Source organism: Cryptomeria japonica, chromosome 2, assembly GCF_030272615.1.
Source record: "Cryptomeria japonica chromosome 2, Sugi_1.0, whole genome shotgun sequence".
NCBI lineage: Eukaryota > Viridiplantae > Streptophyta > Pinopsida > Cupressales > Cupressaceae > Cryptomeria > Cryptomeria japonica.
In genome coordinates this window covers 45,063,521-45,089,665 of record NC_081406.1, presented here as the reverse complement: position 1 = coordinate 45,089,665, position 26,145 = coordinate 45,063,521, and the positions used below count along the sequence as shown (strand labels likewise).

The 26,145-nt window shown below is 36.9% G+C and overlaps 1 protein-coding gene across 5 annotated transcripts in view; it reads right to left on the bottom strand.

Moving 5' to 3' along the window:
* Positions 1-5,290: 5,290 nt before the first annotated feature.
* Positions 5,291-26,145, bottom strand: part of LOC131075025 (uncharacterized) — a 71,885-nt gene continuing 51,030 nt past the window's right edge. For all 5 annotated transcript variants that reach the window (XM_058011801.2, XM_058011804.2, XM_058011802.2 and 2 more), the window contains 6 exons: positions 7,933-8,045; positions 7,669-7,752; positions 6,533-6,679; positions 6,165-6,273; positions 5,959-6,078; positions 5,291-5,754 (listed from right to left, as the gene is read on the bottom strand). In XM_058011801.2, coding sequence (XP_057867784.1) covers positions 5,684-5,754; positions 5,959-6,078; positions 6,165-6,273; positions 6,533-6,679; positions 7,669-7,752; positions 7,933-8,045 — 644 coding nt within the window. In that variant the 3' untranslated portion in view covers positions 5,291-5,683. The remainder of the gene's footprint in view (positions 5,755-5,958; positions 6,079-6,164; positions 6,274-6,532; positions 6,680-7,668; positions 7,753-7,932; positions 8,046-26,145) is intronic.

The following is a 26,145-nucleotide window of genomic DNA, read 5'->3' as shown; positions in this document are numbered from 1 at the left end:
GGGACTCGTCTTGAGAAACCGTTTGGTAGAAGTCATCCTTGTATATTAGAGTACACACTTGTCAGATGGCGAGCTCCAGAAAGGTGTTTTGACATGTTTGAAAATTACGTCTTCACGATTAAATGCGAAAATTGTGGCATAATTGCCTGAAGGTTGTAAAATGTGGATTAATGATCCGAAAATGATGCCGATCATTTCTAGAGGTATGTTTGAGGTCCGTGAAGCATTCCAGGGGTCAGTTGCGTGAAAACGAAAAAAAATTTAGTCGGACCCACTTTGGGGCCCGACCTGGCTCATGCCTGTGCATTGTTATTTTATTGGCGACTTGGCCTTATGAGCATTCCCAAAATAATGTTGACATCCACGGTTGGAGTTGAATACTTATATGTTTCCCACCAGATAATAGTGCAAAATGAAGATGCCTCTTATGGTCAAAACAACCAAGGCATTTTACATGACAGATATGAGAAATGGAGGAGAAGATGTACTGTCAACGTGGAGTTCAAAAGTAGAGGGATTGGTTGTATAAAAGCTAGATCTTCTTGTGATGACATTAAGTTAGCAAATGAATTCAAACTGGATGGAGTTAGTCCTCACTTGCCAAGTGAATATTATGCCTCATGGATGGAAGACTATTCTTCAGCATTAAATGGCACAAAGAATGGCTGTGTAAGAAATAGAGACCAAATATCCTCCTTGTTGTGGTATGTAGGGTTTTATGTTTTCAAATTAATGCATATTGGCAGCCAATGTTCTTCTTGGTGGAGTGGTGAATGAAGAAGCAATTAAAACATTCACAGCAAATGCAAATCAGATTGTGTCTTCCCTCTCTCACGTGCCCTCCTTTCTCATCTTCCCTCTTTGTTGAATGTGTATTGTTTGGATGGCAAAACAGTTACAGCAGCAATTAAACACATTCAAGCAAATCAATCTGGCACATGGTGTCTGTGGAGGGAGCAGCAATTAAAGCTTTCAAGCAAAGTGCAAGCAGCATTCAAATGTTTCAAGCAAATAAAACCCCAGCATTCTCCCCCACGTGACTGGTGAAAGAGGGAATTTTAAAATCAAATGGAAACTTCTGCAGTCTCCCCTCGCTCACGTGGTGTTTGGGAAGCAAAGAAAAAAAACTAGCAGCAAATTAAACTTTAAACAAATGTCCAGCAACCAGATGTATAATGTGGGAAAGATGTTGAAGTTCCAGCCAAATACATTGGCAGCTCCTCCTTGTTTATGGCACGTGGTAGCTGGAGAAAGGCATTTGTAATGCAAAGTTCTGGTTGCAGCAGCAATATCCTCCATTATGTGCTTTCCCTCTTGTTGCAGCAGCAACAATGGTAGAAACCATCAGTAAATGCATCATGGCTGGTGTAAAGCCATCTTCCCAAAATCCATGTGATGGGTGAGTTGTTGAAGCAAAATGTAATTTTGAAGAAGTTTACACAGCAAATGAAATCAGCTCCTCCCTGCTGGACGTGATTGCTGGAGGGCATTGAAATGTTTTTTATTTTTAAATAAAGGCAATTGGCTGGTATGAAGCCATTCCCCCCTTGCTACCATGGTGAAACAAATAATGTGCAGCAGGCTTCGCGTGGTATGAGGAAGAGGCAAACAGAAAAACTTGCAAGAAAGGGAAAATCGCCATTAAAACTCAAAGAGAACCCTCTAAAATGCATTCTCAGGCTTAATGTTATTATCCCACATTGGTTGGGCAACAGCATTTTTTGATCTTTATAAGTAAAAACAAACCCATCTATAATGTCTAAGCCATAAAGGCTTTTGATAGATAGTGCCTATGGGCATCCAAGTGGGCCCACGCGCGAGCACGCATCCCGAGGCGACGGAGGAGATGACTGAGCGATGACCAGGTGGACCCCACGCATGCACGCTTCCTGAGGCAGATAGGAAAAATTTTGCAGAGGAAGGTCGGCTTAACGAGTGAGCAAGTTCGAGATGGATCAACAGTGCGCGCTATTTCGCGAAAGGAAGATGCACGCGAGTTACACCCCGCAAAGTTGCGAAAGCCAGGTGGCGGGTACAGTCAGCGGTCCAGCAAGCGGGTCCTGGTGAGGTGGTAGTGACGTGGCACATAGTTGGCGCACAGGTGGCAGTCCAGTGGCGATGACATGGCGTTGAGTTGGTGTACATGTGGCGGCCAAGTGGCAGTGACAAAGCAGATGACGTGGCAGTGATGAGGTGTCATCTTAGGTGGCGTCTGATCAACCCCATCGACCAATCGGAGGCCACCACGTGGCAAAGCGTCAGAGCACATCAGAGGCAAAAAATTAAAATTAAAATTGTTTATTATATAGTTTAAACTATATTAATAAATGAAAAAATTAAATGATGGTGCACATTGGGGAATTAATTCGCCCGGGACTCAATTTTTGGCCAAGGTATAAAGTGTTATATTTTCGGAAAGCTCTCGGAATGAGGAATCTGATTATGAAGTTAATTTTGACATATGTGGGATATTTTGGAAGCAGTTTCGCCAGGATTGAAATTCAGTTAGAGAGGAGATATTTGATATTTTCAGTTGCAGATTTGATTTTCTTCCCTCCTCTTCTTATTCCCCAATTCTTCTCAGTTGTAAAGGTTCCAGAAATTTGGAGAATGGCTCCATTTTTTCATGGCTTCCAATTCTGAGTATTCTTCTAGATTGTACAGAGAAGGGTTATCCTTTCAGTAATGGAGTTCGATTCTTTGCTATAGGTGTTCTTAGCTGCAGGTTCTTTTGTATGTAAGGCATGCCAATCTGTAGTGTGTTCCTAATTTGGTGAGCTTGTGGAATGGTTTGTCTGCTCAGTGTTGATGCAGTCTTATGTTTGTGATTGTTGTATTCAATGCATCAAAAGGGTGTCCCCCCCTAGGTCTAGCAGAACCTGAAGTGCAGGAGGATCATTAGGATCCTATGTTATGTTGTCCAAGCCCTGAGGTGTTTCATTGATTGAGATTGGCTATCTCATAAATAGATTTACAGGTATCTTGGGTTATCACTTTTGGTGAACAACAGTGTCTAGGATAGACATTATCAATCCTTTGAAAGAATTGGGTTTGCAATTTACAAGAATGCAACATTTATGTTGCACACTTCATATTTTTTAGCGACATTGGGTTTGCATTTTCAATCAACTAGAATTTAACTTTGATGTTATTTAGTGCATGGATGATCTTTGATGCAATTTTGGATTCTATACCATTTTGAAATTCCTTCATATCTATTAGTCCCATGCTATAAGATACAATTCATAAAGGAGCAAGTATTTGAAGAACATAATATGCTTTCAATGTAGATCACGACCTTGTGGAATATGTATGTCGATGATAACGATGTTTAAAACAAACTATCGGCCTTTTGATAATACATTTGCTTTCCTAATATCTAGATCAAAATTTACTACAACCACAAACCAGAGTTAAAGAGTAAGCTAGCAATGGGGCCTCTTATATTATGCAACAACAAAATCAATCAAGATCTAAGCTCCAATTAATTACCAGTCTTTTTGTTTATTATGTGGATAGTAAGCAAAATTGAACTGAGTTATGTGTCCAATTTTCTCCAAAGAGTTTGAAAGTGACTAAAAACCACTTATCCTAATGTAATGTTATGTTCTTTTTAAAGAACGCAAAGTCTCACAATTTCTTTGAAGAACAACCCTAGTAACTTTGGATGTGTCACTTGTCTTCTGACTTAGAATAAAGTATGATATTTTTGAAAATTTATTTACAACCATAAAAATAGAGTCATGTGTACATTGGGTTCTTGGCAAACAACATATTATCTTTGGAATCACTCCACCTATCAAATAAGAATGGTACAATGTAATTTGAATATTAATAAATTTCAATTCTTTGTTATGCTTTAATTTTAAAAACAATTTAAAGACATACTTATGACTATTGTTAAAATCTCCAAATCCAAATATTCATGCATCCCTTTGAAATTCCTAAATTAATTTCATTCATATCTTTAGTGATCTTTGTTAACATTAAATAAGATTCTTTTAATGTTTGTGTTAAACTGATTTCTTCTAATCCCTTTATCCTATTACAATTTACTTGCAAAATAAGACCAAGAATCAATGTCCTTAAATTCAATTAAATAGTATATGACATTTAATACAATACAACCAAGAATCAATTTGTCCCTAAATTCAATTAAATACTATATGGCACTTGATAAACACCTACATCCACAACCAAAAGCTTAGTTCTATAGAGCCACTCCATTAGGAACCAACCACCCCTATGAATAAACCCAAGAAATATCTAAACCTTTAACTATAAAAGCAAAGAATAAGTAGAATAATTACTTATTCTTGTTTAAATTTTGAAGATAGATGACAATTATGCTCCATTGAGCACCCTTTCCACTAGGTTTTCAAATATTATTCCTTAATTTCAAGAATTAATCTCAAATTAACAAGTCAACAAATATTTTTTTTAAATCTTTTACAGAATTATCAGCTTCTCTATTGGCTCAAAGCTACTCTCAAATTTATAGAGCATTTTATATTTATTGCAATCAAATGTAGCTGTTAATTTATTTGTTTTCTACAATCCTAAAATTATAATCATATATCTAGAATTAAAAAATAAAACATTGTTTTTCTGCAACACCTATCAAACCCTCTTAGAACTACAACGATTCAATTCGCAGGCCACATTAACAAGCTTATTCTTAGTCTTCTTAATAGAGTTTTTAATTTGATTCAAAATTAATCTCTAAATTTAGTCTTCTATGAATGTAATTTGATATTTATTTTTAAGTGAAAAATATTGAAAATTTTGAATTAATCTTCATTTATAGGATTTGCTTTTGTCAATAATATCATCATTCCTCCAAACATAAAGCTACATATATAATTGCTACTTATATAATTTTCTATACATGAGATAAAATAAAATCATGCACCATGTTTTAAACATCAATTTTTGGTACAAATTTTGGTAAATAAAACTAATGTAACTTCTATGCACAGATAGAATTATACTCTAGCTTACATATAGTTTTCTATCAACACAATTACTACTACTGCACCTCCTCCTTTCAATGGAGTGTGTTATGAATTCTTTGAGTTCATAATATTTTTTATTTTCTCTTTCTGTTGATCCGAACAATTATTAATTTATTTTCAGAGTACTATTTGTGATGTTAATCATTAATAGTAAGAAGAAGAGAAGAAAAAAGAATTGATAAGTATGAAAACAAATATTGGAAAAGAAAAATGAAAGTATGAGGCCTAAAAGAATGCTGGTTTGCAATGGGGGCACAAAAATAGGAGCTCCAATGTGAGTGGAAATGTTAGGGCAGCAAAAAGTTCAACTTCCTCTTCATTAAATAATTTGGAATAATCTTTGACTACCAACTGATGAAGGAAATTACTTCTCCCAAATCAGATGGAAAGCTTTGGTATGTCAAGACTATACAAAAATGCAACTTGGCAACAAAGTGGCATTAAATTTGATAAGATAGAGCGCACAGATTTGTTTCAACAAATACAATGATGGCTCGAAAACTTTTAATCAAAAAAAAATGGATACACAAAAACTCAATTTGTCTCTTAATAGAATGTCCTTTATGAAAAGGACCACAAAAATATTTGAGAACCAAATGCTTGACTACCAAGAGCCGCAATGGAAATCTGTTAGAATCCAATCGTTCAATGCACTTCAATTCCAACAGCTAGTATACTCTTAGATTTGAAGATTTGGTTGCAGCTTCAATAAGGCGATACATCCACCGATCCAGCATTCCTATTCAAATGAGAAATTGAGAAAACAATAATTTTGTCTTTCACATATTTTAAATGTTATCAGAAAAACCATCAAGAGATTAGGATCTTAAGTACCAGAAAATGCACATAAATTTTGGAATGAAACTTATTTAGATCAAATCAATACAGGCAGTGCGTTAAGTTTAAAATAAATATAAATAACGCTTCTTTTGTGTTTACAAACCTGTGAGAGCAAATGTGCCCCCAAGCACAGCACAAAGACGTGTAATGAAATGAGTGAAACTACGTCTTTCCTCTCTGATGGTTACAGTAATTGGAGAAAGATCATACAAAAAGTATACAGCTGCAAAAAGAAACTACATTGGTCAGTCATACCTTCGCAATCTCAAAGCAAACAAAAAAAATTACATTAATAGATGTGCTAGTAACCTGGCCAAGACTTCTCATACTCCTTCATTGGAACAAAGTACTCTGTCACAGAAAATTGATTGGTTGGTAAAACTTCCCGAGATAGATATCTGTATTCGGTAGGTACAACCTGTATAGAGATCTTGAGGTCAAAATTAATAGCCCAAAAGATGCATCATAAATTTTTTGCATGCTCAGTGGAGAAGTGTGTTACTTATTTTACATGCCATGTAACTATAAAGCCAATAAGCATTACGTTCATGACACACCGAAGGTTTTCTATGCCTTCCTTATGTAATCGAAATGTCTTAGCGTCTTGATGAGCAGAAACAAAAATGTCTTATGAAATGGGCTATAAGAAAATAGGTTAACAATAACGCAGGATTAACCTTCACATAATATTTAAAAGTTCCACTGGTATCTCGAAGAATGCGAACAGTTCCATCCAGTGGATTGTGTATTCCAGGGTATTTTGGCCCAAATGATAGATCGTGAACAATGTGACTCACATTAACATGTGTTGCATCCCCAAATATCTGATAAAATAACCACAAAATTGTGAAATGAGTTACATATTGATGAAATACAGAACTATAATTAAAAATATTGGAACATTAAAAGGTGAAAAACAAAAATATGAGATGGGTCATCCAACAATGTCAAAGCCAGAGTTGCATGGAAACAGATATGAATACGGCAAATTTTCAAGACCCCCTAATAAAAATATATATGGCTGGATACGGCAATTATAAAAAATACACACACAAACATATACATATGTTTATAAATGTATAAACATATGTACATTTGTGTGTTTGTGTTGTGTGAGAACAAATTGTTTTCAATGTTCTTCTCATTCATTTTTTGAATGTTTTTTCATAACCTAAGAAGTGGGACAGTCCCAAATATGGCCCAAATAAGATTCTTCGTAACCTTGGAGTGTGGTACAATATCTCGACTTATTGGATATGGCCCAAATATTAGCTCATACATGGATACCTCTGGATATGGCATGCATACCATATCTGGGAGTAGCATGTACATATGTGGTACCTGATATGCAGATAGATACACTTATCTGGAAACTTTGCTTGCAGCATGTCTGGTTACATGTTTGGAACTCATGTCTAGTTGTCCACTAAAAGTTTATAGACCAATATACAACTTGTGCTAATTCACAGGGTCTGAACTACATTTATGATTATGTTTTCATTCCATTCTTCAACAATAGGGAAAAAGAGAATAAACTTTTCCATACTAAGTTGAATCATGTAACATAAAATGAGAGTATCTACACCTATGTCTCAACTTCTGAATCTAGATCGCCATTTTATTAAGGGAAATACTAAGTTAACTCGCATACCAACTGAATGGACTGATGCCTGTCATAAGGCTTTCAACTCAAATTTATTTTATTTTCTTAAGTTATGCATGAAAATATTGTTGTAAGACGAATTTCCCTCAACCAATATGAACTTTGATAACAAACCATAAGTTAAATAACATTTCTTTGCATGATAGAGACCTGCTGAGCAATAATAATATTCAGACCATGCACTGAAATGTGGAAGTTTCCAGCAACCCTCTGAACATCCAGAACACCGAAAACCTGAGAGTACACAAAGCAAGTTAGCTCATGTTTACCATAGTATATGCACATTAAGAACAGAAACTAAAGACATTTAAGAAGGCTATAAAAACTACATTTACATAAATGCCAAAACTTAGTTATCTAAAATCTTTCTAAACATCAAAAAGAGAGTATTTTAGTACTAATTGTGAAACATACCCGACATCCCTCACCATCATTTAGTGCACGCTTGACATCTTTTACCATATTCTCAGGATCATTTCCAAATCCATGTAAGTGTTTACTATCCTTATGATGATCACTTGCACCACCTATTACAAAAAAGCATGTTTTTATCAATCTCTTTCCCTCCTTTCTACTGAACTACCATTGAAATGCCAAAAATGTTTAGCGCTCATGCAGTATTAAATACAATTAACTAGGATGCATAAGAAACAAGAACTGAAATTGCATAAAACGGATCATTATATATCCAGTTCTATTACAGCCTGCCTTCTTATAGCCAAGGACACTTACAAAGATCAAACGGACATAACTTTATATAGATATGCAATATATTGTTAATATGAAGCTGTGAGTCGCTTAGAAAGGTAAGGCATATAGATGTTTAAAAATTCCTGCAAAACTGTCAAGAGTAAGCACCAAAGTTACAAGATTCACTCGGACTTAACAAGTCTCGAGGCAGGCAGAGTGAACCAAGGCCCAAAGACTGAAGACCTGAGTACCCGATGAGTCTAATCAGACTCACCAAATCTACCAAACTCACTAAACCTAGCAAGTCCTCTTGCTGAGACTTTACCATCTATGACGGGCATAAAAAATTAAAAATAAAATAAAACAATATTTGAAAAAAAAGAATAAAAATTAAAAAACACTCAAACCTAATAGTCTAAAATGACCTCATTTGCAAGCACAAGGAAGAGAGAAAATAGATATTGAAGCCTAGATTCCATGCCATTGAAATGAAGCAAATTTGAAAAGATATTTTCCCATTTTCAGTCTTTTATTTTGCTTTTGCTTTGTTAAATTTCATTTGTCTTCCACAATTTTTTTTCAATTTTAGATTCATGAAACAAACCCTAGTTGTTTTTTTCTTTTCTATGAACAACCTTTGCTGCTTTTCTAATATTTTTTACTATTTTTTAACTACAAACCCTAACTATTTTTATTTTTTCCTGATCTTTTTATCTTAGTATATTTGAAAACCCCATATATTATTTTACTTTACAATTATTTGTAATTGCAGCATACTTCACATATATAGATTGTTATAATGTCAGCCCCAATTAGAAAGAACCCTTGCTGGAAGCCTAGAAACATGTCATCCCAAGAGCAAAGAAAGGAGAGTTGCTATGCAAACATTGCAAAACAAGATTAATGGAGGAAGCATCAACCAATCGAAATATCTGCTGTGATGCTATAGTGTGTTGAGCTGCACCTCTTGATGTTACTGTGAGGCATAAAATCAATTAGATACCTCTGACCAAAAAAAGTAACTAAAAAGGAGGCAAGGAGAAGAGATGGCCGCAATTCATGGAGATTCTTCTCCAATTCCTCCATTCCCTAAATCTTCCACCATTACTAACAATGCTAGTGCCAATGCTAGTGTTGGGCCTAAAGTTTGTGGATCCAAATTAGATTCATATATTGTGCCATGCACTACTCCAAGTACGAGTATAATGTAGGAAAAAGATCAATGATTTTTATTATATTGTAAATGTAGGAAAGAGTACAATCATAACTTTTGATTTTATTGTTCCATTCTATTAAACAAATCCAAACACTTGATTATTATTTTTATTTCAAAATATGTTGTTTGATTCCTTTATCTCTTGAATTTTCCAATTTCGGAGTTTGTAGAATTTAAACCGTAAATTTATAATATTTTGTTTATCTTATTTGTTTCTAGGTCTCCTTATTGGAAAAATATAGTAAATGGCCATTACTATTTGTGAGGTAGGGTTAAATGCCCATAACGAAGAGGAGATTGAGGTCTCCATTTTTTATTCAAAACGAGGCTGATGCGAAGGCCCAAATTGAGGAGCAGTGTCAGATATGGAGGAGAAAGGGTTGCAAGATCATCACCAATGGTTGGATAGATGGGAGGAATAGAACATTTTTTTAAGTCCTTGTTTCTTCCTCAAGTGGTTGTAATTCCCAAAATTCATTGATTTCATGATTAAGATTTCTGACTTCTACTTTAGAGATTAACATTAACATTTAGAATTTCATTATTTTTCTTCACGAGACACAATTTTCCTAAAATATGTTAATGCTTCATAAAAGACCAATAATTTTGATTTCAATTTAGGCAATTTTCCTAAAATAGGTTTTAAAGGAAGTTTTAGTCAATTTAGGGAAGAGAATGTTGTGCAAATAGCTACAAATGATGTAGAAGATGATGTTGTTGCAACTTACAAGTAAACTTCTCTTGGCAAAGCAATAAGCACCCATCCTTATTCTAAACTCTTTGTAACTCATCACCTTGACCTCATAATGGAGGATCTTGGCAAATATTCCATGGATCAAAGCATATGTGGAGCATAGTAAAAACATTTACAAATGCATACAGAACCATGCTTGGGTCCTCAATTTAATGAGGAAATACACATACAAGAGGGAGTTGGTTCATCCTATAATAACCCACTTTGCAATAAACTTTATCACCTTGTAATATTTGTTTAAGTTAAAGGTTGTGTTAAGGCACATGTTTGTTAGTGATGAGTCGTCTAGGCCTTCACATGCTAAGGCCAATGTAAGGATTGATTTAGTCAATTAAGTTTTCAATGAGTAGAGCTTCTAGTTTCTAACAAAGGAGATCGTAGATTTAAGTTCATATATCTAGTCTACTTTTGTTCATCTTTCCATTCTATTTTTATTCATACTTATTTATGTTAATGTTTAATAATAATTGCAATTTACATAGCCGTTAAATGTCCGTCAAGTAGCTAATGGGGAGATGTTTGTCATGCCCCCAATTATGAATCCAATAAAATAAAATATAATAAATAAACATTCATTATCATAACAATGAAATGAGAAACAAATATAATAATAAATAAATTCAATAAAAAATATATATAATAGAATTGCATTCATCCTGAACAATAACCTGCAAAACAAATAAAGTTAATTATTAAAGCAAATACTGAGTGGACTGCAGGTGTCAGAAATTGTCCCCTCAGCAATAGACAGTGATAATCAGCCTTTAGTGTTTATCGGCAGTGATAGTAAACTGATCAATGTTATGTCAAAAACGATTTGGTATGCCTTAACATAAAGAACGATTGGCCTTAACAAACCGTCCATAATTAATAACTTGAATACACTAAAGGATGCGATTAGTGTATATGAAGAGCAACGATTAAAGAAAGGGATATGTCTACTCCAAATGAAGAGATGCAACCGATCAGCCTTTTGAGATATTTAATACATAACCCATACTCATACAGCATCATGGAATCTTTACATCTTTTAATATATCCTATTTGTATCGCTCCATCTAAGCATTAGGCCTAATGTCAAGAATCGGTAAGAATAAGACAATATCAACTAAGAATCAGGCTTGAGTCTGAACCAAACTGTACATCATCATGGATCAGATCAGATCAGAACTGTTATTAAGTTACAGGCAGTAACATCCTTATTCTTGGTGGTATACATGGGGATGTGTTTAATAAGTATGCTTAATATATGAAGCCCGATAATGTTCTTATGCAGAATTAATAGTAATATTAATATGGACTGCAATATGTATGACAGTCATACTTAATTTCGTATATATTCATAATACATAAGAAATTACTGTCAGTATTTAAGAAGATGGGAATGAGATGTTCCAAAGAGGGGTAGTCTAAATCCAAGCAACAGGTTAAGTCCCAAAATAGGGTGGGGATCAGCGACCCGTAAACCTTGAGGGTATAGACCCAATATAGGTAAGGGCTTGGATCTGTAAATTTTGTGGGAACCTATTGTATTTGGTCTCTAAGCGCTTTGGTAACATGCATAGAACTATGAATAATGGAATCAATCATCTAATGATATCTATATTAAGAACTATGAATAATGGAATTAATCATCTAATTTGGAATATTAATAAGCACTTGTTAATAACTAATAAATTGAAGAATATCAATGACTAGCTTCATGATTAGCCTCTCAATCAATTTTAGTATATTGAAATATATTAATTATGTTAATCAGGTAGGGGACATTACAAATGGCATCAGAGCACCGTTCCTACCAACCTGTGGGACAAACCTACTTTAACTGCCATTCAATTTGGGTTAACTATTTAGGCCTCCTCTTAAACAAGTCAAAAATAAAATCAAGAAGGCCAACATTGAATTTCCATACGTGTATGCATTTTGCTACTTCTTGTCTAAGGTATGTTAAGCATGTTTACCTGTATATATGGGTGCTTTTCTCATGTATGCATTGTGTTTGCTCCATGTTTGATATGTTTTCAGCATGTATGCCGTGTATCTTATGTGCATTCAAGTGTTGCCTCATGACTGATGTGTCTTCAGCGTGTCCATTCCATGAGTGCCTTTCACAAATATGCTTTGTACCTTGCATGCATTTATATGTTGCTTTGTGTCTTATGCATGCCTTTGTGTATTTTGTGTATTACTTCAAGTCTTACATGTATGCTTCATGCCTTATGTGTATTACTCCATGTCTTACATGGATGCTTCATGCTTCTTGCCTTGCATGTAATCAGGTGTATGCTTCATGACTCAAGTGAATTCATGCTCTACATATATTCAAGTGTATGCTTCATGACAAGCGGATCATGTGGATGCCTCATGCTTTCTATGCTATGTGTATTCATGTGTATGCTTCCTGCTTTATGCACTAAGTGTATTCATGTATATGCTTCATGTTCTATGTTCTACATATTCATGTGTATGCTTCATGCCTCAAGTGCATTTATGTGTATACTTCATACTTTACATATATTCATCTGTGCCCTACATGTATTCATGTGTTGATGGCAACCTACAGGCAGCCACCCGGCATTCATCTGGTAAATCACTGGCAGGCACCGGCACCGGCAGACACTTCACCGGCAGCAACAACAATGTATACCAGCAGCCTAGCCGACAGGAACAAACTTTTGTTTATTATATTTAATTGTAAATATCTTTTGTAAAGCCGATGTGGCATATTGTAATAGACTCATATATGTATGAGATCTTGTAAATCATTTACATAAGTAGTATGAATGTAAAGAAGTGATGAGCGAATATTAAGGCAGATTTTGTATAAAGTTTATGGTTATAGTATGAGCTTAAACCGGTACCGAACCTGGCATAGCAAATGCTGAATTGTAGCAGTACATTATATTGGATTCTCATAATCCATTTTGTAAGTTAGTGAGAATTCCATTTTGTAGATTGAGCAGTGAGCTCTAGGCAGTTGGCCTTCTTGTATGTGCAAGCCCCTCTTGTAAGTAATATTTATTCATTGGCCAATGAATGAATATTGTGGGTCACAAATCCCACCGAGGTTTTTTTCCACACCGGGTTTCCTCATTAAACATCTTGTGTTATGGTGTGTTTTCTATGTTGTCTTTAGTGTACCTATTTCTGCATTAATTCTTGTTTACCGGTACACTGTTTTGGAATGCAAAATACTTAATAAGGTTAAATGTTTTGTAAACCAGTCAGAAACCTAATGGAGATACTAATGGACTTGGATTTGAAGTTGGAGAAAGTTTCGGTACTACAAACAATCGTGATCACAGTAAACCGGTAAGACAACCTAATGCTTACAAATTTAATGGGAAATGCTTTAACAGTAACAAGTATGGTCATAGAGCAAATCAGTGTAGATCTAGAAACAATCAGAACATTAATTCACCCACCGGTCAATGTTCCAAATTGTTGATGTGTATTTTGTACACGACCAAACAAAAGAATAAACTACCTAAAAGGTACCTTATCCTCTCTTGATTAAAGTCTCTGAATGCTGAAGATGTCGCGAAAAGGATCAATCGGGATGACTTCAAGGTTCTTTGTTGTAGGATCTCTACGTGTGGATAAGCACCAGTGGTCGTTGTATATGATGTTTCTTCAAGGGGCCTTACGTACTTTCAGAGAAAGCTTGTCCGTGTTACTCTCTTTCCAAATGCAGGAACAGGATTTTCCTAACACTAACAGATTTTCAAAAAATGTCAAAAGGTAAGGGTTTCAAAGAAGAGATACTTAAACTATTCCTAAGAATGACTCAATGAAGACTAGACTTGATAAGATTCTACCAATTTCAGTTTCTCCAAGAAATTACAACTCTACTGGAATTGATGCAATCTTCTAAGGGGATTCAATAATTTTTCAAATCATCAAGGATATAGATACTATCATAGAGATACATATCAATACTTCCAGAAATGATTGAATTCTTAATCAGTCTCAAGGTTTCCAGTTGACCACACAAGGCGTCCTTACAATCAGTAAGAAGCTAGTGGTTTGGAATGTGAATCTTACCAAAGATCAAGCACAACACTTAGTCTTTCAAACTTAAACTTAAATTCTATTTCAACTGAGAGTGATTCAAGAAGATAAACAATCATGAAGATAGCCACAAGTATTGCAATAAAACACCATAACTTCAATATTTTATTGATCTCAAAGCCAAATGGACAACAATTGTTCAAAATTCTTTCTTCACTACTCAATCTTACTAAACAATAACTTTCTTCTCTCTAAGCTCTCTCTTTTCTCTAACTTTTTTCTAACTATTCTCTTGAAATGAAATGAGTGAGGGTATATATAGCATCCTCAAATACAATGAGTGGCCCAGATCAAAAGAAGATGAACGGCTAAGATTTTGACACCTAAACCCTAATTAGGGTTTGTTACAAAAAAGTCCCCATTTAGATAAACATTGTTAATCCATAGCCAATAAAGAATTGGCACAAAAACCAAGGAGACATAGACCAATAGGAATTAAGCTGCCACATCATCTTATAACAACTTTTCATCTAGAATGTTGTTCCCTTTCCTCTGCTCTTTCTTAGCATATTCAATGAATCTGGACACAATTCACTCAATCTCAGCAATGGGAATCTCAAAAGCAGTGAGAAGAGTTGTCTCCCATCCAGGTTCAAGTTCTTTGGTCTTCTCAATCAGGAACATAGTAGTGTACATCCGATCTCGTTGCTTATTTGTGATGACGTTCTGCTCTTTGCAAAAGATGATCTTGACTCTCTCCTCCAACTCTTGGATGTCCACATCTGTCTCAATCTCGATCCGCCTATCAAGAATGGTACACAACACCTCAAACACCTTATCTTCAATTAGATAAATGATACCTTCAACTTGACTACATCTGGTGTTGATGTCTTCAAAAAGGACCTCTTTCATCTGGAGCAGAGCTGACCACTGTAGGAGGTTATGGGTTCCTCCATCCATTATCTTTTCTTGTGCCAAAATCCATCTTGGTGTTTGTCTTATCACTTGTAGGACAGGAATGATAACATCTCTAGTGTGAGTGAATGCAGCTACAGTTATCATTAGATTATGGATAATCTCAAGGACCTGGATAGCTCGATGAACTGTCTTCTTCATTCTTGTTGCAAATTCAATGGCTACCGTGTGGGATTTATCAATCCAAGAGCTCATAAGCTGAACCAAGCTCTTCACCCTCTCTGCCCCGTCTACTAATTCAAGAGGGAGTGCTTGTAAAGGAGATACAGTTGGATCCTGACGTCTCAAGGGCTAATTAAGGTGACTAAAATAGTTCCTCCAAGCACTGACCTCCCTTTCAAGCCTCTTATTCTTTTCCATTTCTTCTTTGAGTTTATCTTTAAGTGCTTCAAATGAATCAGTTGCTTCTTCCATCGCTTGTTCAGAGGTAAGTGGACCAAGCTCAAATGTTTCTAAGTCATACTCATCTGCAAGAATCTCATCTTCATATTTGTCCACCACTGGTGTAGCTACTTGTACTTTCCTGGATCCTGTCTCATCTCTAATTACCTTAGACATCTTTGTGGCCTTCTTCTCCATTACCTCATGAGAATTTCCTATAGGGCTTTCCAAGTCAAACACATCTTCTTCTTCTTCAACCACAACTACCCTTGTCAGTCTCTCTTTCAGCCAATCAGGAATGGCAGATCTTGTTTCCCTCACTTGTATTTCTTTAGGTAGTGGTCTATCTTTCTGGAAAGGAGATGTTGCTTCATCATCATTCTTTTCTTCGTGTTGCTCATTAGCATCAACTTGGGGAGATTGACTTGATGAATGTTGAGGTGTCCGTCGTTTCTCTTGCTTATCATTATGTACCATGGATTCCATAGACTCATCAACTTCATATACTATCTCCCTCTGATCTTCCCCTTGACTCGCCTCCTTTTCATGCCTGGAAGATGTGCTTGGTGGGTGATCAGGGTTTGTTTTCTGCTTCTTCTTGGAAGGTTCTTTCTTATCAGGTCCTTCTTTCCTCTTTGAGCCTTTGGAATGAGAAGTATTCTCACTCACACTTGCTTCTCCTTCTTCTGGTCTTGCCTCCAAAGTAAATGTCATTGATACATTCTGCTCCTTCAACTTTTGATGCTGTACATCCACCCATTTGCGAGTGCAAGATAAAACGGGAGCCATCAAAGCTCTCAAGTCTAAAACCTCGGGCTCATTCCAATCTATCTTCACTTCTTTGTCTTCTTTCTCATAGGACGACTGGAGGCATCTACCATTATATCCTGGGCTTGATCAGCTACTCTATAAACTTTGCATTTCCTAATGAGATCTAAGCGTAGCCCGGAATGCATCTTTCTTTTAACCTCTAAATCACCTAGGAGATTCATCCAAAAGTCCTCCACCTAAAACTCATGCTTGTACTTCCTGCCGACAGTCTCTTCCATATAACCATGAGGGTCAAAGTTTTCTCGCGAAGCAAAGGATGTGAATGAGTATAAAGATAATTCCTTCTCTGCATCTTCTGTGGCTTGAGTATTAGGACACACCTCAACTGAGTTCCCTAGTATGATGGGCACGGGAATCCCATTTCCATGCTTGTGTCTGGATGCCTTCGCATAAGCTGCCAAATGTCTAGTCACCTCAAGTAGCACTATCCTGTCTGTTGGATATCTTGGCAACATGTAGGGAGGTGAAGGACACCCCTGAACTCTGATGTAGGTGAACTTTTGAAACTGGATGAACCATGCGCCATACTTCTTCACAAGCTCCTGTGCATCCAGAGACAGTCGATTGTGAATTCCTCCTTGCAATATCCTAGTAATGTTCATCGTGAAGGTGTCATTGACCAACTTGTAGTCACTTCTAGGCGGATGATGCAGATGAACATAAGAATCACAAACCCTTATTTCTCTGGGTCCTCTTCCAATCGCTCCTCTGTGAGGTAACCCTGCATATTCGAAACTCCTGATCAAGGCATATATAACATATGAGCTCATGTGGAATGATTTGGTGGGTCTTAGCCTTCTTAACTGTGCGTCCAGACAATTGCTAATGATTCTGGCCCAATGAAGCATTCCCTTTCCTTGGACTATCACTTGTATGAAGAAGAACATCCACTTTTCGAAGAAGGCGGCTTGAGAAGCACCCGTAACTTGATTGAGCAAAGTTATCAAGTCTCTGTATTCCTCTTGAAAGTCGATCCTATGTGGTGTATTGGGAATCTTGTTCAGACGAGGCCGACTTTTGAGCAACCAATTCTTATTAATGAAGTTTAAACAAGACTCAGGATCATCTTCATAGATCGACCTGGCTCCTTCTAAGCTTTTGTAAATCATATCTTTATGGTCTGGAAGATGAAGAGCTTCGCTTATAGCTTCCTCTGAAAGGTAAGCTAAGATGTTCCCATCTTTGGTTACGATCGTCCTTGATTGTGAGTCATAGTGGCGGGCACACTCGATCATCAGCTCATGACACTTGACTGCGAGAGGGAAACCTGCAGCCTTGATGATGCCACTCTCGATTATCTTCCTTGCAACAGGTGATGGCTTGCCAATGTAGGGGGCCTCTCGAAACTTCTTCACATTGAAGTTTCCTAAGTTGATGTCTCCAATATTACTCCACTTGGACACGATCCTAGTCTCCAATTCGTCGTTTCTCTGATCTTCCTTGATGAGAGCCTGTCGGCTAGTAGATCCTCCAGCTTTGGGGGTCGTCATTTGATGCCTACACAAACAATTTAAGATTAGTCTTTAAGCATCATACCTTAAAGCATAGCTTTTAAGAACTTCCAAAGGAATAATTCAAAACATTAATTTTGAAAATAACATGATAACTCAAGAATTATGAATGAAAATCAGATTGCACAAGACTTAGATTTTCAAAGGATTACTATGAGATCAAAATAATCCTTGAATAGAAACTTCAAAAGGATTCTTCTCACCTTCTCCTTGAATGCTAACTATGAACCTTGAAAAATGAAGAAAGAAGATCAGACTTTGCTGGATGAGGATTGAATTGCTCGCCTTCTTGGATGAATTATGTCTTGACCAACCTTCAAAAGAATGTCACCTTCACTAGCCTCCAACGCTTAGTAAATTCTGGAAATTTAGCCTCCAATCTGCTGGGATTTGCTCCTTTAATCTGCTCCTCAAAATTCGCATAAGAGGTAATGAATGAATGATTTGAATTTTGGAACAACACTCCTTTATATAGGGCGCTCACCCTAATTTAGCATAAGGCCGACCTAGCAAATAAGGCAAAAATAAAATAAAAACCACTAAAAAGGAGGCCGACTTGCTTGTAAAGGCAAGTAAATATGTTTTGAGCGCTCACCTTTATATTTTAAATTTTAAAATTGATTTTGATGCCTTCAAGGTGGATTTTTCAATTATTTCAAGGCCTAAAAATTAATTAATTAAATTGCAAATGCTTTAATTCATGCGAATTTAATTCAACCTCCCAAATGTCTTGAATTTGGCAAATTTGGCGAAATTTTTTTGGAATATGGAGGTTTGATTGAGGTTTAATGAACCTTCCTGATGACTTCGCCCTAGACCCTCTTGAAGGGTCAGGAGCGATTTTTTCAATTTGGTCCTGAATCTCTCATTTCTTGACTCCAAAATCTCTTGGAAGGTGAGTTCATGCGTGCTTTGGCCTACTCCAAGTCTTGTATTCTGAATTTATATCATTTTTCATGCAGGAATTAGGTGAAAATGTGAATTTCGCCCTGGACCCTCTGGAAGGGTCAGGAGCGATTTTTGCTTATTAGGTCAAAATTCACCTTAATTTGATCGTTGACCTCTTCCAAGGCAATCTCCAGGGTTTATTTCTCTCCATCACTAGGTTAGCTCATCAAAACTTTGAGGGAAATATTGCATTTTTGGGAATTTCGCCCTGGACCCTCTAGAAGGGTCAGGAGCGAAATTCTCTCCTGAGCTCAAAATCCTCATTTTTGTAAGTCCAAAACCTCACCAAGGCTTTCCAAATGGCATCTTTTACTGAGGTCCAGGCTTAGTCTCACTCAAATCTTGGAGAAAAAGGTGAATTTAGGGTTTTTCGCCGTGGACCCTCTGGAAGGGTTAGGAGCGATTTTTCCTCCTTAGGCTTACTCCTTCATCAGCTTTTGTTGAATTTTTCACTCATGGCTAGGCAATGTTCTTCCTCATTCACTCCACCTAAGTTTGGCTTGTTCTTGCAAGGTAAAATAGGGGTTTTTTAGATTTTCGCCCAGGACCCTCTGGAAGGGTCAAGAGCGACTTTCCCTCTCTGACCTAGAATCATCAACTTTTGAAACAAACAATTACTCATCAATGGTCTTAAAGGTCATTTCCACCTTGGTGTATCCTTGCCTTAGCACAAACTTAAAAGGAATAAGTTGATTTTATATTTTCGCCCTGGACCCTCTGGAAGGGTCAGGAGCGAATTTTGAGTTTTAGGCCTATTCTTTCATGCTTTTTAACTTCAAATCACTTCTAAGGCATTGAACATCATGCCTCTCTCCCATCCAAGTCCTGAAAAGCGAAATCTTGTCTAAAATTTGCAAGAAAAAGAGAGAATTTAGAAATTTCGCCCTGGACCCTCTGGAAGGGTCAGGAGCGAATTTCTTCCTTGGCTTCAAAACTTGTATTCATGGCAATCCATTTCCACTCTAAGGCAATCCAAATGCCTTCTCATACCCATGCCTAAGCTTAGCTTTGTCCAAACTTTGGAAGCAAAGACAGGTTTTAGGATTTTCGCCCTGGACCCTCTGGAAGGGTCAGGAGCGAAAATCCTTTTCTAGGCTTGGTTGCTTCCTCTTCACTATCTCAATTATCTTCAAAGGGCAAAACATACCTTCTCACACCCATTCAAGCCATAAAATCTAAAAAGTTGCCTTGTCCTTGCAAGAAAATAGGTGTTTTTTAGGAATTTTGCTTCGGACCCTCTGGAAGGGTCAAGAGCGAAATTCACAATTGTGCTCAATTCCTTCACCTCTTGATAATTTCTTCCAACCTCAACATATTCCCAGGGGCAATTCCTTCTATGTTTCACCTTATCCCTTATTTGACTTAGCAAAATTTGATAGTAAAGAGTGTTTTTGAGAAAATTCACTCTGGACCCTTTGGAAGGGTCAGGAGCGATTTTCACCATTTTGACCAAAATCTTTCATTTTCTACCTTGAAACTTCTTTGCTGAGTGGGATTTCATCTTGCACTGTGCTAGGAATAGGATTTCATGTCCAAGAAAGGTTCAAAATGAGTTTATAAGGAATTTTGCTCTGGACCCTTTGGAAGGGTCAGGAGCGAAATTGCCTTTCTTGGCTAAAATCTCCATCACTCAATGCTATCGAACACTTCTCAAAGCAAGATCATGTCCATTCCTCTTTTCAACATGCTTTGGGCACTTCAATTCAACTAAACCAAGCAAGAAATAACTCCTATAAAGTTTTTCGCCCTGGACCCTCTGGAAGGGTCAGGAGCGAATTCCTCAATTTAGGCTCAATTCAATCATCATTTCATGTTGATTTTACCTCTCAGGAAAAAGACACTACTCCTCCTTCATCCATGCCAAGCTTGACTAGATTTTTGCAAAAAATAGAAGGATTTGAAAATTTTCGCCCTAGACCCTTTGGAAGGGTCAGGAGCGAATTCCCTATTTTGGGCAAAATCCTTCATTTCTTCATGACTTCCAAACATATCTAAAGGTTTCATCCTGCTCATTCTTCCTTTCATGATGCCTTAGGCTCCTCAATTTGATCAAACAAGGCAATAAATGTCTCCTACAAAGATTTTCGCCCTGGACCCTCTAGAAGGGTCAGGAGCGAAAATTAGGTTTTAAGCAAAATTCTTCATTCTTCAAAGTTGAAACTTCTTCAAGAGGCAAAAGGGAGTTGTCCTTGTTTCATTCATGCCCAAAACTTGACCTTTTTCATTGCAAGATGAGAGCTATTCAAAATTTCGCTCGGGACCCTCTGGAAGGGTCAGGAGCGAAAATTACCCTCCTTGTCCAAAATTCTTCATTTTGCATGCTTCCAAATCTTCAAATGTATCAAATGATATCCAATCTTCATTCCAAGAGACCCTGCACATAAAAAATTAGCCAAAATTAGTGACAAATAAGCTCAAATAAGATTTTCGCTCTGGACCGTCTGGAAGGGTCGAGCGAAATTTTCATTCCAGGCTAAACTGCTCAGTCTTTAAGTTTCAAACCATTTCACAAGGCAAGGTTAGATAATTTTCAAGGCCAGGAACCGGATTGCAAGTCGACTCAAAGCAAGAAATTGTATTTAGGATGAAATTCGCTCTGGACCCTTTGGAAGGGTCAGGAGCGAAAATCCTCTTTCAGGCATCATCTTGCTCTCCAAAATCAATCAAATCCCTCTCTAGGCAAGAACACATAAATTCATCTTCAAACATGTCAAAACTTAGCCAAAATTGTGAAGGAAATCCGGTTTACAAAGATTTTCGCTCTAGACCCTCTGGAAGGGTCAGGAACGAAAATCAAGCTTTGAGCTTAATTCTTGACCTTTTAAACTCCAAATTTCCCTAAGAGGTAAGCAAAGACCTTCCTTCATGCATCCCCATCAAAATCCTGTCTTTCATCAAGCGAAAATGAGAGCTTTTCAAAATTTCGCTCTGGACCCTCTGGAAGGGTTAGGAGCGAAAATTAGGTTTCCAAGCTAGATATTACCTTGATTCACTTCATTCTCCCTTTAACTTAACCAAATCAACTCCCTTTCTTCACTAACTATGCTTAGCTGACTCAGACTCAGAAACAAACAGGACCTTGCCAAGAAAAGACCTTCTTTCAATCTAGACCTGACCTGAGACCTATTCATCCTGCCTTTGACCTAACCAATTTGACTCTCCTGAAAGGCATGTTTCATTCTGGCAATCTTGAATCCTCAGGCAGATGACTAACAATTCCCCAAAATTTGGCTAGACTTAGCTTGAAAAAAAAACAAGCTTCCAAGGTTTAGCCCTAATCCAGCCAGCCCAGGCAGACCACTCACTCACTCAAAATCCTAAAAGTAGAGAGAAAAACAAGCAAAGAGAAAGCAAAACCAAAACAAAAGAGGGGGTCCCCATTCTAATGGGGCGATGTGTGAAATGGTCACAACACAAATGCAACAAAATTGGTCACAATTCAGAAAACTGCAGAATGAATGTAAGATGTTATGTTTGTGGAAGATTTGGGCACTTATCTAATCAATGTAGAACACAAACCAGCATAGGATATAGAAAGGCTATTCAGAAGAACAATGTGACTTGTTATGCTTGTAATAAGATTGGACATATTGCAAAATTTTGTAGAAGCAAGCCTTCACCGGGCAACAATAAAGGACCCAGTTTGAAAGGCAAAGAGAACGTTGATGAGGTAAAGCAAGAATTTTCAAGACAATGGATTACAAAGACAGATCAGAATGTTGATGAGACTATTCCTTCACCGATAGAACAGAGTATTACTCCACCGGCAGGAGATTCTTCATCCAACTGAGAAGTAACCCTTTGGGGGTATTGCAGCAAGTTGAATATCATGCAAATTACCCTCGGTAGATGGTGAGAAGATAGATTTCTTCTTTACCGGCAGATGTGTTAAGTTTCACTTAACTGACGAGCATTTAATGCGGTTGTTGGAAGAAAAGACATTATAAATCATCGGTTTTCTCTCTTTTTCAATTCACCGAGCATTCAAACTTTCAGAGAGCGTGAAATCCGAGCGAAGGCATCCAAGGTAAAGAAGTGAAGCAATTCCTTTCAAGCACTTAACCGTTATCAGGCAGCTTAAGGTATTTTTCAATGGCTTCCTCCTCTGCTCTGGAATTTATTGCAAACCCTACTGTTGTAGAAGTTGTGAAGCGCCCTAGACCCGTTTTTAAAATCATTCCCGAGATAGCAAAACAAGATGATTCCATAGGTGCTTTTTCAAAAATTCCAAAAGGTGTTGCTTATGCTGAAGACCCTAGAATCTATATTAATTGCCATGTTGAGGAATTAGGTTCTGAGGAAATATTGAAAATGTTTAGAACTGTTATCTATGATGAAAATGGAAATGTAAAACTCGAACACAAGGTAATTGAAACTTTAGGTTTTGTGGAAATCTTGGACATCCCTGATTTTCCTAAGGAGGTAGTGAGGATTGTCCTTAGCAGAGTTCATGGAGAATTCTTTTGGCTAGATTCAGTTTGCAAAATCACCAAAGAAGCAATTAGGGCAGTGACAGGTTTGCCCTCCACCGGTAGCAGGCCAAATAATACTAAGAAGTTTCCTAATAACACTGTCATGACATTAACAGGAGCAACATATGACAGCAGATCCTTGAGAGTAAATGATGTCAAAGATGAAAATGTCAGATTCATAAGCATGATCCTAGGTTATAAGACCACACATGCAAACCGACTTAACTCAGTTTCCAGTCTTTGCATTAAAAGTGCTTATGATATGGTGAATAATGATGCAAAAATAGATGTATGTGAGTGGTTAAAGGATGAGTTGATAGACAACCTGAAAAAGATCAAAGGTGATAATAAAGGAACTTTTCGTTTTGGCAATCTTTTGGTATGTCTTATGTTATATTTCACAAAAGAAGTTCCAGGTATTGGAAAGAAAGACTTTGGATATGATATACCGATAGGCAAACAACTGCTAGAAATCTTCACCGGTATGGGCACTGACAAGGAAAACAATATAACAGAGTATTTCAAAACCTTCAAAGCAAAAACGAAAACAAGAGAGAGACTACCACAAAGTATTGTAGACAAATATGAAAAAAGAAACATGTTTTGTAATCAGAAAGGATGAAATCTAGATGGAGGCAGTTCTTCCTAGAACTCTATGGGTAACAGAAATAGGGTATGAGGCAGATGTAAATATCATTGAAACTTATGCTAAAGCCTTGTTAGAGGCACCTAGAGAACCAGAAGAAAAGGTTTTTGGAAATGTAGAATCAATAGAAAGTGATGTAGAAACATTGAAACAGAGAAAAAGAAGAGAAAAGTACATAAGAAGTGCATCTAAACAAGTTAAGGAAATAAAAGAAAATGCCATGAACCTAACCGGAATAAAGGGAAGGGACCTAGAAGGATTACAACCGGAGGCACACATCTCACCGGCTGATACATCATCTGACAGTGAGATACCTGCTGAGTTTAAGCGAGTTGATAGGAAGAGAAAACCTTCACCGGTATCCTCTCCTCCACCCAAGAAAACAAGAACACCAAGGCAGAAGCAACAGGCAGTGAAACCATCGGCAAAGAAGTTGACACCCAAGAAAAAGCAAAAACAGGTTATACCACCATTGGACAACTTACTGAATGAGATAACTGATGATGGTAACTTAGCTAATGTTAGCAAACTGTACAATACATTCACTAATGAAGAAAAGGAAAGTATTGAGAATAGCATAATTCTACATCTTGACATATACAAGAAAGTGTTGATAGAAGTTGTAGATGATTTACCAAATGAATTGTACAAAAGGTTAGATGCTAAGAGGATTGCAGTTATGGAGCTAGATAAGAAACTAAAGATTGAAAACCTTCTAGATGTCCATTCGGTTAACTTTGTAGAGGAAATTGATGAACTAATTAGCGAAGCTAACAAATCAGTTTTTGCAAGTGGACACCAGCATGTAAGCCTAATGGCTGGTAGAGTCAATGAAATTGCAGAGGAAACAGCAGACAAGTGGGACATATTTTTTGTAGAGAAGGAAAAACAGGAAGAGCTAAACAGACCTAAGAAAACTTTCAAGGTTTATCAAAAGGACAGAGACAAAGGAAAAGGTAATGTTGGTGGATTCCAAAACATAAAAGTTACTGACAACCTACCACCACCTTTGGTTACTCCACAGGTACATACTAATAACACACCGGCTACTAAGAATGTGGACACAACACATGAGGACACTAACCCTGAGTCAAAAATTTTGTACACTATGAACATTGATACTCAGGAAGTAAACATTGTAGTGGATAACGATAACACAGAGGTAAAGAAAGATATTGCTACTGAGCAACCGACAGAACATATTGAGGTTGAATCACAAACAAGGAAAGCAGAGCAAGCAGAGCATTCAGTGGAACCCTTGGACAGTGGAATGGTTACTGGTAATACTGATGCAAGCACAAAGAAACCCATAGAGATAGTAACAAAGATACCAACAACAGATAGTGCAGAGAAACCAGCTGAGAAACCGGCTCATTCACAGCTACACATTGAGGTAGTGCAACTGGCAATCACTGAGAAACCAAAACCATTGCTAGTAGAAATGCAAACACAGACTGATCCACCAGAGGTCGATACAAGCAAATTGGTTACTCCCACTAGAAGCACTGAGATAGTAAAGGTAGTTGGTCAGACATCTGGTACTTCACTGACCGAATTTAGACCTACTAATGTGACTGAAGTACTTCTGGATTCAATAAAGAAAGTAACAGATTGTAATGCATTGGCCTATCAGGCGATTGATGACACAATACCCATTCTTAAGATGATTGCACCCAAATGCAATGTAGATAATGTAAAGGATTCTTTAAGTCAGTTAGACACATTGTCTAAATATATTGCTGGTAATATACTGATAGTTGATCAAATTAATGAGGAAACATTCAAGGAGAAAATGGAAAAGGAAAAAGGAAAATTCTTTGAGGAAACAATAAACAAGTGCACGGAACACATCAATACACTTTTACCAGCACTGAATACAACAATTTTGGAGTATAAGGAACTGTACAAAGATACTTTCAAGACAAATCTGTTAACAGTGGACATTGATAAGGAAATAAGCAAAGTTCAAAAGGAGATAAATGATATAGCTGATAATATCATTGGTTCATCTGAACCTATATCAGTTATTGAACAAGAATTTGCTAGATTTGAGGAAAAATTGGAGAAGTTAGAGAAAGAGAAAGAAAGGATCAAGGCAAAAGCCAGAGAGCTTAAGCACAAAGTCCTAAATTAGACAGCCTTGTGAGATTTTGCCAAGATCAAGGGCACAATGAAAAGCATAAATAAGAGAC